Below are 21,493 nucleotides of genomic sequence, written 5' to 3' on the forward strand. Positions count from 1 at the left end.
GTTCAGTTTCCACGTCCCTTCAATCCTTGCTGTTTTTGCTTAGACTGCCAATAAGATGGCCACTTAACAGCGTGCTTGTTTGGACACTTGTCTACTGGAATCTGAAATAACATCACCAAACTCATCTCATGTAGGTACAGTGATGAGACATGCCATGGTGATGAACTCGGTGTAGCTGTCTAGATAGTTCAGAGGGACATAAGTACCAAACAGCCACCTGCTGGTAGCAACTTTCCGTGACTATTCACCTGAGCTGAATCTGAATGAGAGTTAAAGAAGGAAAAGACTATATATTATGTATTGGTATTGCAATAGTTATAAGACTCCAGTGGGCTAGTCCATGTCTTTAGGTGGCCAACACTTCTACGCCACCACCTGGCAGAACTGTGGTCAGTGTATTGTAACCCTGGGAGACTAGGCACCACTGGAAGCGCCACCCATGGAAGACCCAATAAGCAGCACCCCTCATGACCTCTGACTGGCCAAGGCACACTATTTAAGCATGAAGGAAGTTCCAGGACGCCATTCGTGTAACAAGGCAGATTTGACCGTCTGCTGAGATAGCTCCTGTTGTGTTCTTGTGTCCTTGCCTTGTTCCTGGTCCCCGTTTCCTCGCCCTGTCCCATCTTTGATCCTGCCTTGGACCCAGCTCTGATCCTGTCTTCCTTGATGCCAGATACCCTGGTTCTGACTCTCGGCTCTGATTCCTGGCTCTGACCCTTGCGTATATCCGGGTGAGGGACAAGTGCACTCTTCTGGACCTGAATTTTGAATATTTGGTAATGCCATTTCACTGGCTAATGCCCCTGTGACCTTTCAACCTTTGTTAACGATGTGTTTAGAAACTCTCTGAACCAGTATGTAGTCATCTACCTCAGTGATATACTTGTCTTTTTCAGAAAACCATGAGCAGCACAAATGTCCTGTCAGGTATGTACTGAAGAGACTGCAACAGCATAGCCTACATACAAAATTAGAGAAAGGTAACTTTGTCCAAACTGCCCGGAAAGCATCAGGATGGACCCAAAAAAAGGTGGAAGCCATTTGCAACTGGGCAGTACCCTGGAATACACAGGAGGTGCAGTGCTTCCTATGTTTTGGAAATTTTTCTCAGCATTTTATCCCACATTTCTTGTGGCAAATAGCCCGCATGCCAGCCCGCCTCTGCAAAACCGCCACACTTGTCTGGTCGCTCAAGGCCCAGCACACCTCTGAACAGCTCAAGACCACAAATAACGTGAAGTCCATGCCATACTGGATTCCAAATTGAAACAGGGCAGGCTATGGTAGCACAATACTGGGGAGGCTGTGACCACAAGGAGCAGTTTTGGGAATCTGCTAGTAATGTTCACACACCTGAACTTGTACAGGGATCACCCAGACAAGCACAGGCACAGACTTCCCCTCGGCCCTGTGGGTGCTTGACCTCCCACCCCGGTTCCCGGCCCTGCCCCTGCACCACCCTCACCCCACCACAATTCCATCCCCTCCTCCCAAGTCTCTGTCCCTACCCTGCCTCTTTACTTCCTCATCCCCTGAGCATACCGTGTCCCCACTCCTCCCCCTCCCTCCCAGAAAGTCCTAAGCTACGCTAAACAGCTGTTAGGCGGTGGGCAGGAAGTACTGGGAGAGGGAGGAGCGGGGACATGGAACACTCGGGTGGGGAGGCGGCGAGGAGGGAGTGAGGGCAGCTTTGCTGCCGGTGGGTACGGAGCACCCGCTAATTTTTCCCTGTGGGTGCTCCAGCCCTGCAGCACCCATGGAGTCGGTGTCTATGCAAACAAGCTTGGCTCAACAATGCTCCAGGAGCACCCCTAAAGGGTGAGGAGAGTGATATAAGGATCCAGTAAGCTAGAATACAGGTCCGGAGGGCACCTGATGACCAGTGCTTTCATGCCACCCTGCAGCAGCCATGGCAGAACCATGATCAATGAGTTGTAAACCCTGGAAGACTAGGCACTACGGGAAGCGCTGCCTATGGAAACTCAATGGGCAGCGCCCCCTGTAACATCTGATTGGTTCAGACACACTATTTAAGCATGGAGGGAATTCCAGAAACCTGTCTGTGCAACAAAGTAGATCCCCGACCTGCTGCTGAGAAAGACCCTGCCTTATTCCTGCATCCTGGCCCCGTTCCTGGTTGCTTCCTCGCCCTATCTCAGCCTTGCTCCTGACTTGGACCTAGATCTTCTTCTGCCGTCTCTGACTCCAGACACCCTGGTTCTGGTGCTCTGCTATGATTCCTGGCTCTGATTATGGTTTGACCCTTGGCTCAGGCATCCAGCTTCTGACTCTGGTTCTGACCCTTGGTTCTGTTTCCCAGCTCCAGACTCCCGCTCCAATCGATTGGTGTGACTGGCCACACCCCGGTTCCTGACAGTAATGTCCGGAAGCCCCATCAGGGCCTAATTGTGCTAGGCACTGATAACATATATATGTATGCATCCACACCCTCAATGAGACAGTCTTTACATCAAATCATTAGTCTAAATCAGGGGTTCTCAAACTGTGGGTCAGGACCAAAGTGGGTTGTGACCCCTTATTTAATTGGGTGACCAAGACTGGTGTTGGGCCTGGGCCTCAGCAAGTCTGAAGCCTAAGCCCCACTGCTCAGTGCTAGGGTTACATGCCCCCTATTTAGGGCAGAAGCCCTTGGGCTTCATCTTTGCTCTCTCCCGCCCTGCTGCCTGGGGTGGGCTCGGTCTTCGGTCCCCCCTCCTGGGGTCATGTAGTCATTTTTGCTGTTAAAAAGAGGTCACGGTACAATGAAGCTGAAGAACCACTGGTCTAAATAGATGAGGTAGGTGAACGATGGGCAGGGAGACAGAAGTTTAGAGAAATGAAGTGACTCGCCCATAGTCACACATCTGATCAGTGGCAGAATTAGGAATATAATCCAGGTCTTCTGATTCCCACTACAGGTCCCTAACCACTTAATCACATTGTCTCTGCTCAAACAACCACGGACATGGAATGATCCAGACCCCCTTATAATACTGTAATATGTTTCAAGTGTTTTTTTAATTTTATATGAAGAATTTATACAGGGATATTTGATCCGAAGCACTTACAAGTAGCTGCTGCTTGGGTTCAAACGTCACGGAATCCAGCCGTATAGTACTGTTCTGTGCTTCTGTTTCCCATCTACCCTTTGCCAATTATTGTGTGATTTAAGTGGAAGGAACTGTGTCCCCCACTATACCTTTGTCCAGTACCTAACAGAATGGGGTCCTGACCTTGACTGGTAAGGAATGGCTGGCGTAGATCCTTATGAGCAGATGAAATGGGATCAGGCGGCTGTGTTAAAACCCTAAATGTCAATCATGGACCTCCAGTCTCTTTAGAGGCTGGCAAGAATTGATAGCATTTTGGAGGGGATGGTACTTGTGCTGCTGCCAGCCCCAGATGACCAGTTTAGATGACTTAGATGACAGACACAAACAGTTATTCAAAAAAGCTGTGATTCCTGGTGTTGGATGGAAAACGTGGCTACAGTATCACGTTACTAAAGGGGTGAAGTTGTTCCTACAGGACCGATCACTGCTGTGTTGTGTCAGACAGAAGAGATCCCATGAGAAGGATTCAATATACAGCAGTAGTAATCTGCCATGGAACTTCAAGGTAAATGCCACAGATCCCACATACTGCTGCAAAGGTCTTGCTCTGCATGTGTCAGTGAGGGAGGGGAAAGGGAAACCCATGAGGAACTAATGATACTATTCCACAAAAATCATTAAACAGCATATTTCAAGGTACTGTACACACTACCTGCCTACAAGCACCGTTTTTTTTCTGATTCCTACAGGAGTACAGGATGAAACTGTAGAATGAAAGCAGCAGACTTGTGCCACCTGCTGGCACAACCGCATTCCCATTTTTATGAAACCATTATCAGCAACAACAGGAAATTTTATAAAAAGCCCAATACACAACATGACAGTGAGATCAGATTGCAAAAGGTTAAAGATTCAAAAAAGAGCAGACGTTTATGTGGATAACAAGAATACTCAGACTTATAATTAATTATAATATTTTAGAAGAGATATTAACCCTCATGCTTCACGCTAGAACACTGACATACTTGAAAGAACATTACATCTCTTTCCTGAAGATGGGTAACCTTCAAAGATTTTCAAAGGCTTATGAAGCAGGGAGATGCCCTGTGGCTGAGGAGGGCTGGACATGCAACTATTCAGGCTCCGAGTGCCAGCCAGGAGTGAGGGAATCAATTGAGAGTCATGGAAGATGCTCAGTTTTCACACCAAAAGGGGCTGAGACTGATATCTCTGCTGGCCTGGGGATCCTGGGATCCAAAGTCAGACCCCAGGAAAGCTACCTGATATGCAGTGACTGAATGGGTTGTTTCACATGAAGACTACTGAAATACTACACACTTATACTCCTACCGTTCAAACTCCAAGAGATCAGGAGATGAAGTGGCTGGAGACTGGATAAGTCTTGGCTTCCCATCCTCTTCCACTGAATTTTTTTCATATTCTTGAATCAAATACCAGACCGTAGAGCCACTCTCACTCATGGCATCTGAAGGGGACGCAGTACTGGAAAGAAAACACGACACAAGGCCAAATGCATGGCTTCCCAATCAATTTAAAACGGTCCCTGCCAGGAACACTTAGGAGTCTCAATGATTCTTTTGGAGCAGGTGACTTTTTTTTTCCTTTGTAGGGCTAATGAAAGCCCCTAAGTGGAGACGATCTACACAGGGAGAGAAAGGCAAATACATGTACTGACTGGGAATGAGACCAGCAACGTGCTCAGAGCTTACACGCACTGAGCTGCTGTATGGGTCCAATTTTAATAATTTTTTTCCTGTGTGCCAGTTAAAACCTCTTCATCTTAATCTGTGTATTTCCTTCCCTCACAGGGACAGACAACCACTGTTCCATAATATTTGCAAAGTGCCTTGAGATGCTTTGCGCTTTAGAAGCAAGTGCAAAGTATTATCATTTCTTGATCTGTGTGAGTCCTTACCCGAGATCACTGAAGTACATCTTGACATATTCCTCCTTGACTTCCTCCAAGCTGGATGGGTTCCCATCCTCCAGATTGAAGGACTCTATTGTCAGCAGAAAGATAACTGTCACAGACTGGAGCATTTGGCATCTCACTCACCATCCAGCCCAATCAAAAAGAGTAATGGTGACAATTTGATTTGACTGTCACACAGAGTTTTTGATTAGACAAAAATAATACTGGATGGGACATTCTGTCCTTCTTTATAACATGACCAGCTGTATCAGCAGTTTATGAGCACTGATATCTTCATAATGCTGGTCTCATCAGTGAACTGATAACTTTGGTTTTCAGTAATAACAGCCAGTGAACCAAAGCCCATGTGACTACTAGTCAATACAATATTTTGCGGTTATTTTCTTTCTTTGAAGCATTGTTATTTCGGGCTTTAGGGAGTCTTTCTGATATCACTTAAAATATGAAAAATGTGTTCAGTGGCTTTAAACCATCACCATGGAGTTCAAATCTCTACCACTGAAAACAGAAAACATACTTGATTTTTAGTTCTGGTTCTCAGATCCTCAGTCAGATGAGGAGGCAAGGAAATGGGGCTGGGAACACTGCAGAACCAGCACATTCTGCCCTAGCGGAGGGAGTATCTCACACCACTCACCAGGAATGGATCCAGCTGATTAAAGAGTGTGACAGGTACTGAAGGGAGTCACATCGTACTGTCCTCATCCAGAAGAAAAAAGTGTTTTTGTTTCAGAGTGCTGGGATAGGCTAATGGAAGTGTGTGTGGAGGACCCAATAAGCCACAAAAACAAAAAACTAACAAACCCACCACTTCGTGTCTTAATCATTTCCCTTAGAGTAACTCCTTAACTAAAACTTCTCACTTCCTACATTTTTGTGAGGAAACCCTGAATGGGATTTCTGTCCCCCTCCTGCTCTACTTTTAGCCCAGAATAGATTCTCTCTGTGCCCTCCAGTCCAAACTTGGACCTCAGTAATGTTTGTGAATCAAGAAGCTGTACACTTAGGGCCAGATTGTGTGTTGAACTATACACTTATGCAGAGAGAATAAGGGGAGGAAGAAGCTCCCTTTGTCTCTTTTGTTAATTAGCTCGATTTTGGGTGCACAGATGTAAGAAGGCACTCTATGCTGCTACTAAACCTGGAGTATGTGGGTGAGGAGTGAGCACAGTTCCACAATCCACTGCCAGTGCAGATGAGCCAGCAATAAATGGGATGGGGGGAGGAAAGGAGGGAGAAGCCTTAATTTGCTGCTGATATAGGCCAGCAACAAACTACTGTTTGAATCCACCCTCCCTTGCCCACAAGTTCAAGGGGGAAGCAAGGAGAAAACTGAAGAGTCAGAGGGATAACTTCGAAGCACGACGCTTTCTCGGGCTATTCCTGGGTGATACAGTTTATGCACTATCTCTTGCTTGGTGCTATGCCTAAAGGCACCCATCTTGCCTTTAATACTGGCTCAGCCACCTGGCTAGCTGTCCCTATGTAACAAGTAAATGAAAGGCAGGCCCAAGGAAACTTTTTCAGGTATATATTTCCATACAGTACCTTTCATCTTCAGCAAGATACCCAAGGTTTGCTCCAGCTCCTGGATATAATTCTTAGCTTTTCGCAAAACCTGACACTAAATACAAAGAGAAAACAGAACCAGTCTTCCTGTGTTCTGACTGGGCTGATATTTTAACATGCCTTAACTATCTTTTACACCTTTTCCTTTTGCTGACTAGCTGTCTCCATGTCTCCATAAAAACAATTAAGTGGCCCACTGCACTGATGAATGTGAAAAAAGGGAAGAAACCAAGAATCAGGGCAAATACAAATGAAGATTTTAATTTACATGCTGTACCTATTCACATACAGATTTGAGGTTTACTCTGACCATACTCTACAGTCAACAATTCCTTTTTGGAATTCGTTCCTTTGGGGACTGTTTGCTCTTTGAGGTATATCCGTAAAACATCATGCACATCAATGGTGCTATATTTAGCATTATTGATAATAATAACAATAAATTAATAATGAATAATAAAAACATAATTGATACTATTTTATGCCTTATGGCTTATTGCTGGATGTTTTCTGACTGTAGGCATACATTTTTCCTGATCATTTCCAGTGGGAACTATGTGAGGAGACCTCTTTAGCGAATCTGCTCTGTTACACTGATCTAAAACTGGAGTAACCTAACAGCCTTCAGTGCAATTAGGCCAGGTGGAATTTGTCTACTTGTGACTAAACACACTGAGCATAGAAGAAAGGATTAAATATTTACATGGTTAATGAGAACATCCATAATTACTTTAGAGAGATTTTTTTTGTAGGGGATATAAATCCAATGCTTCAGGGCATAAACCAATCACTAACTGACAAGAATTAGAAAATGACTTCCTCAGTCCGCAGGCCCTTGAAGAAATCCAGTGTTCCTTGACCCAAAAGGATCATGGCTGTGATGTGATACTTTCATACGTAGCAGTGTAAAGCTGGGAAAAACCAATGGGATTCATCAAAGTTCTAAAAGGGAGCAGAAGTCCTCCATTCCAAGCAATAACAAATGAATGGTAAATCTTGTTAGACAAAACAAATAATCCTGTTTGGGATTTAGCATCTGAGACCATGATGATTATTACCTCTGGCTGCATCTCCATCAGAACTTAACAATCAGAGCTCCTGCCTCACGCTAAGTTACAATTAGAGTCCAAATAGGTGAAATCCCTAAATAACAATACTTTGCACCTCTCAAGCACCTTCCATCCAAGGACTGCAAGGCTCTTTACAAGAACACACCCTTTTGAAACATGCATTACCATTCCCATTTTACAAACTAGGAAACTGAAGCACCCATAACCTAAATGATCTATCGAAGGGAGTCAGTGGCAGAGCTAGGAACAGAACCCAAGACTCCTGATACCTTTTCCTGTGCCTTGACCACAATAACATTCTTCCTCCCTGGCAGCATTTTAGTGCCAAGCCAGTGCTGTTTCACTTGTTTTTACATAGTCCATTTTACTTAAACATTTTCTAAAACTAGTAAAACACAGGAAATGTTACAGCTTGATTTTTTATTTTTACATACTTTTCCAGTTTGCTTCCCCCCTCTATATAAAGTAACTCATGAGGCTGAATTAACTACTTTCCCCTCTTTCTAACCACAACCCCCTAGTCTTGATTTCACAGCTGTCCGTCAAGGATGAAATTTCATCATGGCATTCCTTGACTTGCTTCCAAAATACTGCCATTATGAAGAAGCTCAAAATCTACAAAGTGGAGACAAGTCACATGATAAACTCATGCCAGTAACAAGAGAAGGCATTTAGTTTTCTTGCTCTGAAGAGACAGTATTTATACAAATAGAAGAGAGACAGGGAAAGTTGCACATGATAATATTACACACATACATGAACCCCAAAAGATAACTTGATCAGAATGATTACTTTGGTTAACTACACTTTGTCTTTGCAAATATTTATCCGTAAACAAATAGAGTTTCTCCTGCATACCTTTGATGCTGAATTGTCTGACTGTGAAAACACAGTTTCCCGCAGGTTGTTGAAGAGTCCTGCCAGCGTAGCCCGGTGTCGTGCCTGAGATAAGCGTCTTCTTGCCACTTGGGGCTCTAAATCTTGCAGATGTGTCAGGAACCCAGGAGTCACCCTGACATATGGACTGCTACAGTCACCAGATGTCTCCATCAAAAGCTGCAATAGGACATTAAGTTTTATGAAATAAATAAATAAATAGCACTTAAAAATAGAGTGAGTCTACAGCAGAGATCTCAAACACGTGGCCTGTAGGCCACATGTGGCCTGCAGAGTTATTTGCTGCAGCCCACCAAGCTCCCTGCGACCCCCACCCGGAGTTATTTCCTGCGCCCGCCAAGATTCCCTCACCCCCAGCATGCCATGGTCCACTCCTCTGCCTACCTCCAAGCACTTCCTGCCGCCAAACAGCTGTTTGGCAGTGCTTAGCACTTTCCAGGAAGGAGGGAGAGAAGCGGAGAGCCACGCACTCAAGGAAGGAGGCAGAGAATAGGTGAGGTAGAGGCGGGGACTTGGGGAAGGGGTTGGAATGGGGGCAGGGAAGGGGTGATAAGAAATGAAGTGGGGGCAGCAGAGCGGGTTGTCAGTGATGCAGCCCTTGGGCCAATGTACTAGTCCCCATGTGGCCCTTGTGGTGATTTGAGTTTGAGATCCCTGGTCTACAGTATGTGTGGTGGGCTGATGAACAAGTGAAGCTGAGAGTGCTGAAGCAGAACAATCCAGCTCATTTCCCGCAGGAGGTTATGAAAGAAATGTTAAATCATTTTCTCTTCTCCCTATGAAAGCAAACTATCAATATGTAGTAAAACTTGAACTACCACAGGGGTTCTCAAACATCATTGCATCACGACCTCTTTCAACAATAAAAATTACTACATGACCCCAGGAGGGGGAATTGAAGCCTGAGCCAGCCGGAGCCCCAGGTAGGGAGGAGACAAAGCCTAAGCCTAAGGGCTTCAGTCCAAGGCAGAAGCCTGTAATCTGAGTCCCAACACTCACGGCTAAAGCTTTTGGGCTTCAGCCCCAAGCGGTGATGCTCAGGCTTCAGCTTCAGCCCCGGACCCCAAGAAGTCTAAGCCAGCCCTGGTGACCTCATTAATATGGGGTTGTGACCCACTTTGGGGTCCCAACCCCCAGTTTGAGAACTGCTGATCTACCACAATGGTTGGCTAGTTGTACAGTGTGGCTTGAAACACACTAAGTTAAGGCAGACAGGCAGTTATTTCTTGCCCTTAAATGATGTGGTTCATCTTTTTCCATAACATACACTGGGCTCCATCTTGCAATGTGCTGCTGAAATGCTCTCAGTTCCCACTGAAGTCACTAGAAGACACTGTTCTCTGTGACATCATAATCATTTTCTCAGTCAAGTGGGATGTCACAGTAAATTATGATGTTAGGTGGGGCTCGGAGAATACACAATAGAAGCAGACCTTTTAAAGTCACCTAAATACTCTTTTAAGTTAAATGCTAGTAGTGAAGATAAAAGGAAAATACTTACAGAAATTATATTAAACAGAAGCAGAAATGACTTTTTTATGCCATTATCTGCTTTTTAAAGGCCCAATTCAACTGCCATTGAAATCACTGGAAAAACACCCACTGATTTCAGTGGAAGCTGGAGCAGACCCCATGCTGCTAAAATAGAATAGTATGGTTTAAAATCGCATTACATGGTCACAAATAATGCTGACATGTAGGAAATTATATTTAAAGTAATTGGTTTCCTTATGGAATAAATATCTGGTATATTGATTTTGTGTTGTACTATGGAACAGTACTCATGCTTTAATGTACCCATTTATTATTTCTGATGTAATGAATTTGTATGAATTTCTCAATCATGGCAAAAGCCAGATAAATAAAAATTAATGTGTAATGAATATAAAAAACAAAGTTCACATTTTCTTTTCTGGATACTATCAATGACTTTTACACATGGATTTAGGCACAGAAATAAGCATACTGAGGACATAACATATCCTCCAGAAAAAAGTCTGAAAAAGCTTGCTGCAATTACCCTGCAAACATGAACCAGGCAATTTAATATGACTCAATCCCACAATCTTAACACAGGCAAAACTACTACACTATTAGAAGTCATTAGAAGTTTTCTCTCTCTAAATACTGCCAGTCTGGAGCCATAATTAGCATCCTTTCTGAGCAGACTATAAAGTACCAACCACATCACATTTTCATACCCCTACATATTCTGTTCCTTAAAACCTCCTTCCATCTTTTAAATTATTTTAAAATAATAACAAAACAAATTATGTATATGGTAATTTTTAAATTTCCACTCATTTAGGGGAAACAAGCTTGCCCTTGCCCTTGCCCTTATCCTTCCCTTAAATATTTGGGTGAAGATCCTGATTAGAATCTTGCTGACATTTTTGATATTATAGACCAGTGAGGGGGGAGAGCTTATTAATAATTATTTATTATCACTAATGGTTCCAGAAGTTCCACAACTGAAAGAAAAAAATCAGATCAAACAGAACTGCCATCGCCATAAAAAGCCTGAATTCCTCCTTCAGATCCCCAAAGAGACATTTTAAAGAATCAAAGAGGGATTTTTTTAAGTCTGCTCTTCACATGATTTTAAATCATATAAATGCATTGCAAGAGGCTCCCTAGGAACCGTTCAGCAACAACCTTTCCAACTTTAGAGCTCTGGCTTCCCTTTTCTAAGGCCTTTGTCCCTTCTTTTTGTGTCCTGCCCCACTGTGTGTACAGGCTCTGCCCCCTTCTCTGACTCTGTCCCAATTTCCCTGTTCTCTGAACTTCCTTCTGTGGCTCAGTCCTTTCCTATGGGCGTTACCCCTTCACTATAAGTACTGCCCCTCTTTCTATAGGCGCTGCCACCTTTCTGGGAGTTCTGCCCTCTCTTTCCTATTTTCTCTGCCCCCCTTCCATAGGCTTCTTCCCCCTTCTTGGCTCTGCTCCCGGTTTCTCCCCAGCTCTCTTCAATTACAGTCAGACAGTCCCCTAGCCGCTAGAGGCCTCGGTTTCCCTCCGGCCCGAGTGGCTCTATAGCCCGCCCATTCCCGGCCCGTACCCACCGCCCGGCTGCTGCTGCGGCTCCCCTAAGCCAGCCCGCTTGCGCTGCCGCCACGGCCCAACAACAGCGGCAGCACGTGGCAGGTAGCCAATCACAGCTCGGGGGACGCTCCACAGGCCAATAGGAAAGCGCCGGGGACGGGCGAGAGAACGTTGGCATTGTAGCGACTGCCTGAGAAAGCAACAAAAGCGCGGGAAAGCGCCGGGGAGGGAGGTCGGAGGAGAAAGGGGAGAAGAGGAGGTGGGGAGAGGGTTGGGAGAGTGAAGCGGGGAGGAGGAGAGGAGAGGAGAGGAGGGTCAGGGGAGAAAGGTGGGAGGAGGGAGTCGGAGAGGGAAGGGGAGGGGAGAGGGTCGGAAGAGGGGAGCGGAGAGAAGAGTCAGAAGAGAAAGGGGAGAAAGGTGGGAGGAGGGAGTCGGACGGGAAAGGGGAGAGGAAGGGGGTCTGCAGTGCGGAGAAAGGTGGGGTAGGAAGGGAAAGGGGAGGGGAAGGGTAGCGAGCAGTGTTGGGGTGACTGCAGTATTGGGGCCCACAGTAGGGGGGATGTGCATGAGTGGGAGCCTGCATGGGTCTGTCAGGACATGTCAGGAGCTGTGCCACCATCCCATAGCTCAGTGTGGTTGGGTCTCCACGGGGCCCCCTGTGGCTGTGTACATCGCTGTTCTTGTGCACACTAGAGCTGTGTGTTTGGGTGTAAACTCGGCGGGGGGGGGGCAATGAACACCCCCGTGTGCTCCTTTGTTCCCTGTTCTAGCTGTCAAAGGTCCCCTTCTTCCTTTTATAGGTAGCCCAATCATTAAAAGGCTGGTGCCTGTTTCTTTCTTTCTTTCTTCCACTGTGATCGGCTGAAAGATGTGGCATATGAAAGGGGGTGCTCACGCTTTGTCCCACTGAAAGACACACACTGCCATCTTGTTGGGATCTGTAAGGATGTGCGGAACTGGCATTAAGCGGAGCAGCTTGTGTGTGAAAAGAGTGATCAGCAGATGCTCCAAATCCCAGCCTGCAGTGTAGCAGCCTGCCGTGTGTATTGTGAACTATTGCATGCTGGGAACTGTAGTCCCTGCTGGCCACACTGCTTTACTGGGAATGAGGGCGGTAGGTAGTTCCTATGTTAGAACTCTGTGGGTTGCGTTCAGGCCCCCCAGTCACATTGGCATAGTTACAGTGTCAAGAGTAGTTTGGAGAAGGACGTTGATCAGCTCCTGTCTCCTTGCCTCTTCCATTCCACTACTCATGAGTAAGGCTGCATGTCTGTCACGGAGGTCACAGATTCCGTAACTTTCTGTGACCTCCGTGACTTCTGCAGTAGCTCTGGGATCCAGGCAGCAGTTTGAGTGTGTGGGAGGGGGGGTCAGGGCAGGGGTTTGGGGTTCAGGGTGGTACCTCAGGGGTAGGGGGGTTCCCCAGTTCCCACCATCATGTCCTAGGCAGAGGTGCTGAGGGCTTTGTGTGCTGCCTTTGCCCACAGGCGGCACCCCTGCAGCTCCCATTGACTGCGGTTCCTGGCCAATGGGAGCTGCGGAGCCAGTGCTTTTGGTGGGAACAGCATGCAGAGTCCCCCTGGCCGCCCTTCCTCCTAGGAGCTGCAGAGACATGCTGATGGGAACCAGGTAGGGAGCCTGCCAGCCCCGCCAACCCTCCCCTACCAATTTACCAGAAGGGGTCCTGGGCCGCCCGACACCACCCACACACCTCCCCCCAGCACCAGCATGGGTCCTGGGCCAACCTCCCCCCCCCAGCACCTGGGGTGCCTCTGGACCACCTCCACCCTCAAGAGCACCCACAGCCCCCTGGCCCAAGTTTTAGTTAGGGGTATATAGTAAAAGTCATGGACAGGTCATGAGCTATTAATATTTGTTTACTCTCTGTGATCTGTCCATGACTTTTACTAAAAATAGCTGTGACTAAAACTACTTTTACTCATGCGGGATGTCAAATATCTAAGCATAAATTACTGATTTTGCTCTTTGGCTCCATGGAACTATCTTGGGGCTGTACATAAGACTGGCCAGACTGATTCAGAGACCAATGGTTCCTCCAGCCCAGTATCCTGTCCCCTCACAGCGGCTGGGGCCAGATGCTTCAGTGGGAAAGAACTGAACAGGGAAGTTATCAGGTGACACATCGTGTCACCGGGTGCCAGCTTTTGGCTCAGCCACCAGCCCGTCCCGCCAGGCTCCCATGGAGAAGAAGGCACGTGACAGTAGGAGACGTCGATGGGCGGAGCTTGAACTGGAGGAGGCGGGGCGAAGCAAGGGGTGGGCGTAAGGCAGGAGGCGCGGGTACCCGGGGAGGGGCGGGGCCAGGCCGTGTAGTTCCGAGCCCCCGACTCGCTGCAGCCTGGGCAGGTTGCACTGCGCCGTGACCCGGCTGCCAGGGCGGCTCAGGGGTCTGATGGCGGCGGCGGCCGAGCGCATGGACGAGCTGGTGCGGGAGTATCTGCTGTTCCGCGGCTTCACCGGCGCCTTGAAGCAACTGGATGCGGAGATCAAGGCTGATAGGGAGAAGGGCTTCCGGGTGAGGCCTCCTGGGGAGGGCTGGGGGCGCTGGGGAGGGAATGGGGCTGGCGCCCGGGGGAGCAGATGGGAAGGGGGCTGATGAGTGGGGCTGGCCCCTGAGGGCGTGGGGGGGACACGTTAGCTCCTGAATGTGGGACACCCAGCGTGCCCTCTGCCTTATTCTCTCGGTTTGGTGTGAGATTAAATAAATAACAATGTCTTAGCCATGTACCCTCCGTAATGAGTGCGAGAGATGGGTGCGAGGTGTGGGTGTGTCAGGGGCAGCAGGGAATGCAAGCGAGGGGACGGGTGTCCCTGTGACCTACCACAAGGTGGGTTACATGAGTAATGAGTAGGCCAGACCCATGGCAGTTTGCTGCTACTATGGGATTGTGGCACTTGGGGAATTTAGTGTTGGGAGATCATTATCTGTTTTAGAGTTTTTAACATCCATCACTGCAGTGCTTGAGTACTTCCTTGAGATGCTAGAGATGCATAAATCAGCACAATGAGATCCCTAATGGACTTTGTGGTGTCTTCTACTCTTCTTCACTCCCTGGTAGAGGCTCTGCTTAGGGAGTAACTTCTTTTATCATGATGCTGATTTTAGTGGAAATGTTTCCTTAAAGAGGGATGACTGAAGGGGTGTTAACTTCACCTTTACTTGTTCCTTGAAATATGTGTTAATTACTTATGCCAAATTCTGTTCCGGCTATGTATTTAGCAGTGACATTCTAAGGGTATGTCTTTACTAGCAAAACCGCGCAGCGCTTTAATATGGCTGAGTAGTTGCGGCACCACAAGGCCTAAGGCTACATCTACACTAGCACTTTAATCACTATAACTTATGTCGCTCAAGGGTGTGAAAAAAATACTCCTCTGAATGACCTAAGTTACACCAACAAAAGCGTCAGTATGGACATGCTATGTCAGCAGGAGACACACTCCCACCAGCATAGCTATTACTACTTGTTGGGGGTTGTTTAATTATGTCGACGGGAGAGCTCTGTCCCATTGGCATAGAGTAGCTACATGGAGATCTTACAGCAGCACCTCTGTATTGCTACAGTAGTGCCACTGTAAGATTGCTAGTGTAGACATGGCCTGAGCATGTTTCCCAGACCTGAAGAAGAACTCTGTGTAAGTGCAAAAGTTTTTGTCTGGCTTGGTCTATGCTAGCAAATTATGTTGGTATAACTGTGCCACTCAGAGCTGTGGAAAAGTCACACTAAGTGACATATTTATACCAACCTAACCCTATTGTAGCCAGTGCTATGTCGGGCTTCTCCCATCACCCTAGCTATTCGGGGGAGGTGGAATTCCTACGCCGATGGGAGAAACTCTGTCATTGGCATAAAGAACAGGAGTAGTTGTGGCACCTTAGAGACTAAAATTTTATTTCAGCATGAGCTTTCGTGAGCTACAGCTCACTTCTTCGGATGCATAGAATGGAACACACAGACAGGAGATATTTATACATACAGAGAATATGAAAAGGTGGAAGTATTAGCATAGCATCTTCACTAAGCACTGCAGGGGCGCAACTGCAGCACTGTAAGTGTAGACAAGCCCTTTCACCCACAGAAGTTGGTCCAATAACTAGTGTTAGCTCACCACCTGTCTCTCTAATCTCCTTAAAGAGGAGGGTCTTGCAGTGTATCCTGAAACTCACTGGATTCTAGATTAGTCTGACTTCCTTTGGAAGCTTATTCCTATAGCTTATTCCTCTCTTCTGAGAACGCTTTATCTCTAGCTACCATGTGGTTCAGCTGGGGTTTTGTAAACTCTGTTGTTCCAGAGAGAGGTAACTGTTTTAGCAGATCACAGGTGGAAATATGGTTGGTTATGTCCCAATTCACTCCTGTTGCAGTTCAAAGCCTTCGTCTTTAAAGTCCTAAAAGGTCAGGACCTCTCACTGAGGAGGTGGGCAGCCACATTTTGTCCATGATGTGACCTCTTTATTGTTGACATTCATTCCCAGGCACAGTACATTACAATAATCTAGACTAGAGGTGTCAGATTTATGAATTGTTGTGGCGAAAGCCTTTTCAGGCAGATAGGAGCTGAGTTTCCTAGAAAGCTGTAGTTGTCTACCTATATTGGAGTGCACTAACCCTTTGCAGAATGCAATATTCTTCTCTGACAGGTGCTATAGAAATGCTGTTATAAACTGCAGCAAGGGAGGTTTAGGTTGGACATTAGGAAAAAATTCCTAACTGTCAGGTGGTTAAACACTGGAATAAATTGCCTAGGGAGGTTGTGAAATCTCCGTCTCTGGAGATATTTAAGAGTAGGTTAGATAAATGTGTCTCCGGGATGTTCTAGACAGTATTTGGTCCTGCCATGAGGGCAGGGGCCTGGACTCGATGACCTCTTGAGGTCCCTTCCATCCTAGAATCTATGAATCTATGATAATGGTCCTTGTATTGTAATTGGAAGAGAATCTGGGGTTCCCAGTAAATGTTTTGTTATCTAGATAATTTGATTTGCATGCAGGTAATAAATATATGCCCCACTTCCCCCCCATCACTATCATCTGTTTATGAGCTGACTGCTAGCTAGCTCATAGTTTCATGGTGAGTAGGAGATGATACTAATATGACAGGGGACATAGGATTGGAAGGGACCTCCTGGGTCATTGAATCCAGCCCCCTATTATGCAAACCTGCCATGTAAAATCAAGAAAGGCAGAAAGATCTGGAGAAGAATCAGCAACTTTGACTTAAGCCATTCTTGTTCATTACGTTTTAACAAATTATTATTATTTTATATGGACAATTTGAAAGTTTTAAGAATTAAATAGATATGGGGTTCTCAAACTGGGGGTCGGGACCTCTCAGGGGGTCACAAGGTTATTACATGGCGGGGGTCGTGAGCTTTCAGCCTCCACCCTAAACCCCACTTTGCCTCCAGCATTATAATGGTGTTAAATATATTTAAAAGTGTCTTTAATTCATAAGGGGGGGTCGCATTCAGAGGCTTGCTGTGCAAAAGGGGTCACTGGTACAAAAGTTTGAGAACCACTGAGATAGACAATATAGATACTTATGTATAATTATACAGAACTTATCTCTGAAAACACAGTACTGGATACAGTCTCACTGTGATCCACAGGACTAAACATGCTCAGTTTCTGTGAATGCCAGTAAGTGTCTGTCTTTCTTTGTCCGAGGCATAAGTGACACCACAGCCTTGTTCTGGACCCTAAATCTAGATATTTTTATAGATGACCAACTTTCTCTGCAAGCAACTATATAGCCATGTATAATAAAGTTATTGAATAAAATTAAAACCTCCTGCAGTAGGTGAAATCCAAGCATAAAGGACCAGCAAGTAACTGTGATTGAAGTGTCACTATCCAGTTGCTTAAAAAAAGTGCAAAAAATAAAGTGATAATATCTGCTGGTGAAAAGTAAACAAGAGTGTAAGCAGGTTCAGTTATTGTGTTTTTGTAACCAGCATAGAATCTTTTTTTGAATCTCATGTTGGCCATCAGAAATTAGCACACTGAAATCCTGGTCCTACATCATTGTTCTACATCATTCAAGTGTCAGAAGCAATTTAAAAGGGACTATCAACATAAGGCTCTTGTGTTGTAAACAAATGAGCTTCTATGCCTATGTTGCTAATATGCTAAGTCAGTGGTCCCCAGACTTTTTCTGTTGCGCCCCACCCCTGACCAGTAATGCAATGTATCTGAGGCTGGAAGCAGAGCCAAGGTCAGGGCTAGAGGCCCAGGCTAGAACCGGAGTGGAGCTGGGGCTGGGTGGTGCTCCCTCCAAGCTATCTGAACATTCCTCTGCGCCCCCCTCAGGTGGGCATGCCCCACAGCTTGGGAACCTTTGTGCTAGGTGATTTAGAAGTGAAAGAAGGTTAGAAATATAGTTTAAACCTTTGTGCTAGGTGATTTAGAAGTGAAAGAAGGTTAGAAATATAGTTTACATGATCTGATGCTTTTTTTTCCACTTTTTGCATTTTCATTATCGTGGATAAATACAGTTAGTTTCATTTTCGGGTTTTTGTATTTGTATTTCAAACTATGATAATGTGTTTAAACAAAAATATTCCCCTAATGAAATTCTTAAAAGTGTGGAAACATTTCTGATGGCCATAGATTTTATAAAAGCATATGTTTGGCAGTATTTCTTTTACCTCCTCTGCAATTGAAAGATACTGTAGATGGGAGAATGTTACTATAGAATTGAAAACATTTATCTATTTACTGGCTTAAATAGCTAATGCAAAAAATTCTTTGATTCCAACCGTACTTTTGTACTTACACAGCTTGATGCTTGAGGTTTAACTGTTCTTGTGTAAGTGGAACTGTCACATGACTGAAACTAACAAACAGACTTTTTTGGTTCCCCATTTCCTTCATCAGGTGGATAAAATAGTGGAACAACTGCAGCAGTTTATTCAGAGTTATGATCTGTCTGCCCTTCGGGATTACTGGAATTATCTCGACCGGCGCCTTTTCAGTCGTTTGGAGGATGTATACCGGCCTACAGTGAACAAGCTGAAAACCAGTTTATTCCGCTACTACCTCGTCTACACTGTTCAGGTATATATTAGTCCATTTGTTTTCAAGATTCTGCTTAAATGGTGTTCAGGCAAATAAAAGGAGTAATTACCATATTTGACCTGATAACTCAGAGGCCCTGGTGTTTTGGCTCTAGTTGTGGAGGGGTTGAGTGAGGTCAGTAATGAGACAGTCAATGTGTAGAAGGGTTGGTTTTATTTATTACAAGCATCTCTGTGGCACCCATCACTATAGTGTCTGGGTGCTTTTTTCATGATTTAGGTTACAAGTGATGCTTCCCCTGTGACTCCATCTGACAACACTGGGAACTTTACATCACTTGTGCATGAGGAACCTTCTCAGTAGGCTAAATGGATGATGGGAGGGCAGGGGATGTCAGAACCATCAACAAAGTCTTTGGGAGACCTCTTCCCTCCCACTCCAATCCCCTGCTCTGGACACATGTTATGGCACAATCCTTCTCGTGAAAGAGCACTGGATGGGATTCTCTTTGGGTTCCATCAATTGTAGGTATAGGTATTGAATAACTCGGGACATGTCCTTCGTTGCCCTAGGGGCTTAAGCCATTAGACCTTGTCTAAATACACAAACTGTACTGGTTTAACTCAAATCAATTTAATTAAGTGAGTGTAAACCCAATCATGTGTAGGCAAGACCTTAGTGATTGTAACAAAGGAGATCTGATTCAGTGAATATTTTTTTCTTTTTTTAGTGTATGGATTTGGGATTCTTTAGACATGATGGTTTCCATCTTGTTTTATGTTAACTTGAGTTGCCTTTCCACTGCTCTGTTTGATAGTGCGACTGGGTATATGGTTTTGCTCTCTGTTCTGAGCTCAGAGTAATCATATTTGGATTTCTTGTTGTAGGAGATAAAAATTAAGTCACATTTTGCTTCATATGTTTCAGACAAACCGTAACGACAAGACACAGGAGTTCTTTCTCAAGCAGGCCTCAGAACTCCAGAACCAAGTGGAGTGGAAGGATTGGTTTGTTTTGCCCTTCCTCCCCACCCCAGATTCAAACCCTGCCTTTGCTACATATTTCTCACGACAGTGGGCAGACACATTCATCGTATCTCTGCACAACTTTCTTAGCGTCTTATTTCAGTGCATGCATATCCTTTTAGTTTCAGAAGAATACTTGCCCTTATGTAGTTAAGTCTTGTACCCCCTCAACTGGGTAAAAGTGATGTTCTGCTTATTACAGCAACACTGCCAAGAATCTAATGGCATAGAATTCTTTAAATGATGTCTTAAGACGGTTGCTAAGAGTGGAGGCTCAATAACAAATCCATATCTTTGGTGATCATCAATGGATGTTGGAGAGATAATTGATAGTTCATTAAACAAAACGATTTTATATTGAAGACTAGTATTCTATTTGCAGGGGCAGACTTGGCCCTCGCATAAGTAACTTCCACTTAGTGAGAGCTGAGTTTAGCCCAGTGTTAATGGGTGGGGTGTAGTGACCACAGAACTACTGTGAGATGCAGGTTTTGTTCTTGAACCCTTTTCCTCTTTTTCTGCACTAGCAGAGGTTGGCGTTGCTGCAGGGTGATTCATAATGGCTCATTGGGAGCATGTACAACCCTCTGCTCATGTTTCTTTGTTTTTTTGGGGGGAGTTCCATCCACTCCTTTTTCCAGTGTAAAGAAGACTGTCATGTCATCAGGCTGAGGGCAGTTTTACATAGAAAAAAAGGCTAGTTGAAATGTTACATGCTTGTTCTTGTAAGTCACCTTCCAATTTGTATATTAAGTTTTCAGAGTCATAGCCATGTTAGTCTGTATCAGCAAAAAGAACGAGGAGTCCTTGTGGCACCTGTGAGTAACAGTAGGGGGGAAAAATTCCTATTTCCCAATGCTAATTTTCCCCCTACTGTTACTCACACCTTCTTGTCAACTGTTGGAAATGGGCCATCCTGATTATCACTACAAATTTTTTTTTCTCCTGCTGATAATAGTCCACCTTAACTGATTCCTCTAGTTATAGGTAATATGGAAACACCCATTTTTTCATGTCCTCTGTGTGTGTGTATATAGGGCATTGGGAACAATACCAGAGGCTCAAAACACCAGTTGCTCATAGATAGAGCAGTCGCCCAAGACTCAAGGTCTAGACAGACCAATCTGAGCACAGCCTGGATTGACTACAGGAAAGCCTACGACTCAATCAATGCGCACACAGTGGACTGTGAGTCTGGCCCTATACAAAGTCACAAGACACTAAGACTTCTCAAGAACTCATGGGACATGGAAGACAACAAACGGAAGCAACTCAAGGCAGCTTGCACAAGTGGCATCAAGTAAGGCATATACCAAGTGATGCACTGTCCCCGCTGCTGTTTCTGATAGGCTTGACTACCCCCTCAGCCAATATCACAAGGACTGAGACGGGTACAGTTCAGGCAGTGGAACTCATCAGCCACCTCCTCTACATGGTGAACATCCTAACTGTATGCTAAAATGAACGATACAGTCGACTCGCTAATCACCGACGCGGATCTACATGTGAGATATCGGGATGTCATGTCGAACTGTAGAAGTGTGGCCGGTGGTAAGTGAGCGAGGAGGTAGTCAAGACTGAGGGTAGGAACTACCAGTTGGCCATCATGCGTAGATACAGATCAGCTACAAGTACCTTGGCGTCCCTCAGTCCACAGAACCCAGATGAGGCAGACAAGGAAGACAGCAACCTCAAGTATAGCCAAAGGATAAGACAGTCCTGAAGAGCCAGCTCAGTGGGAAGACACAAGATCTCTGCCTCAACAAATACGCCCATGCCAGGTCTATCAGCATACCCTGCCGGTATAGTGACTGAGCAAAGGAGACATGGAAGCTGCCAGC

At 45.5% G+C, this 21,493-nt stretch overlaps 2 protein-coding genes across 3 annotated transcripts in view; one reads left to right on the forward strand and one right to left on the reverse strand.

The window, feature by feature from the left end:
• The window catches only part of STRA8 (stimulated by retinoic acid 8), a 31,571-nt gene extending 19,805 nt beyond the window's left edge, over positions 1 to 11,766 (reverse strand). The window contains exons 1-5 of the mRNA XM_032788526.2: positions 11,605 to 11,766; positions 8,508 to 8,705; positions 6,559 to 6,634; positions 4,993 to 5,077; positions 4,407 to 4,559 (exon numbers count right to left, since the gene is read on the reverse strand). Coding sequence (XP_032644417.2) covers positions 4,407 to 4,559; positions 4,993 to 5,077; positions 6,559 to 6,634; positions 8,508 to 8,705; positions 11,605 to 11,766 — 674 coding nt within the window. The remainder of the gene's footprint in view (positions 1 to 4,406; positions 4,560 to 4,992; positions 5,078 to 6,558; positions 6,635 to 8,507; positions 8,706 to 11,604) is intronic.
• A 2,135-nt stretch (positions 11,767 to 13,901) lies between these two features.
• The window catches only part of WDR91 (WD repeat domain 91), a 26,311-nt gene continuing 18,719 nt past the window's right edge, over positions 13,902 to 21,493 (forward strand). Inside the window, exons 1-3 of one of the 2 annotated variants that reach the window (XM_032788604.2) lie at positions 13,902 to 14,124; positions 18,487 to 18,666; positions 19,555 to 19,762. In XM_032788604.2, coding sequence (XP_032644495.1) covers positions 14,002 to 14,124; positions 18,487 to 18,666; positions 19,555 to 19,762 — 511 coding nt within the window. In that variant the 5' untranslated portion in view covers positions 13,902 to 14,001. The remainder of the gene's footprint in view (positions 14,125 to 18,486; positions 18,667 to 19,554; positions 19,763 to 21,493) is intronic. The other variant, XM_075067399.1, reaches the window with a different exon arrangement.

The sequence above is a fragment of the Chelonoidis abingdonii genome, chromosome 1, assembly GCF_003597395.2.
Source record: "Chelonoidis abingdonii isolate Lonesome George chromosome 1, CheloAbing_2.0, whole genome shotgun sequence".
Classification (NCBI taxonomy): Eukaryota; Metazoa; Chordata; order Testudines; family Testudinidae; genus Chelonoidis; species Chelonoidis abingdonii.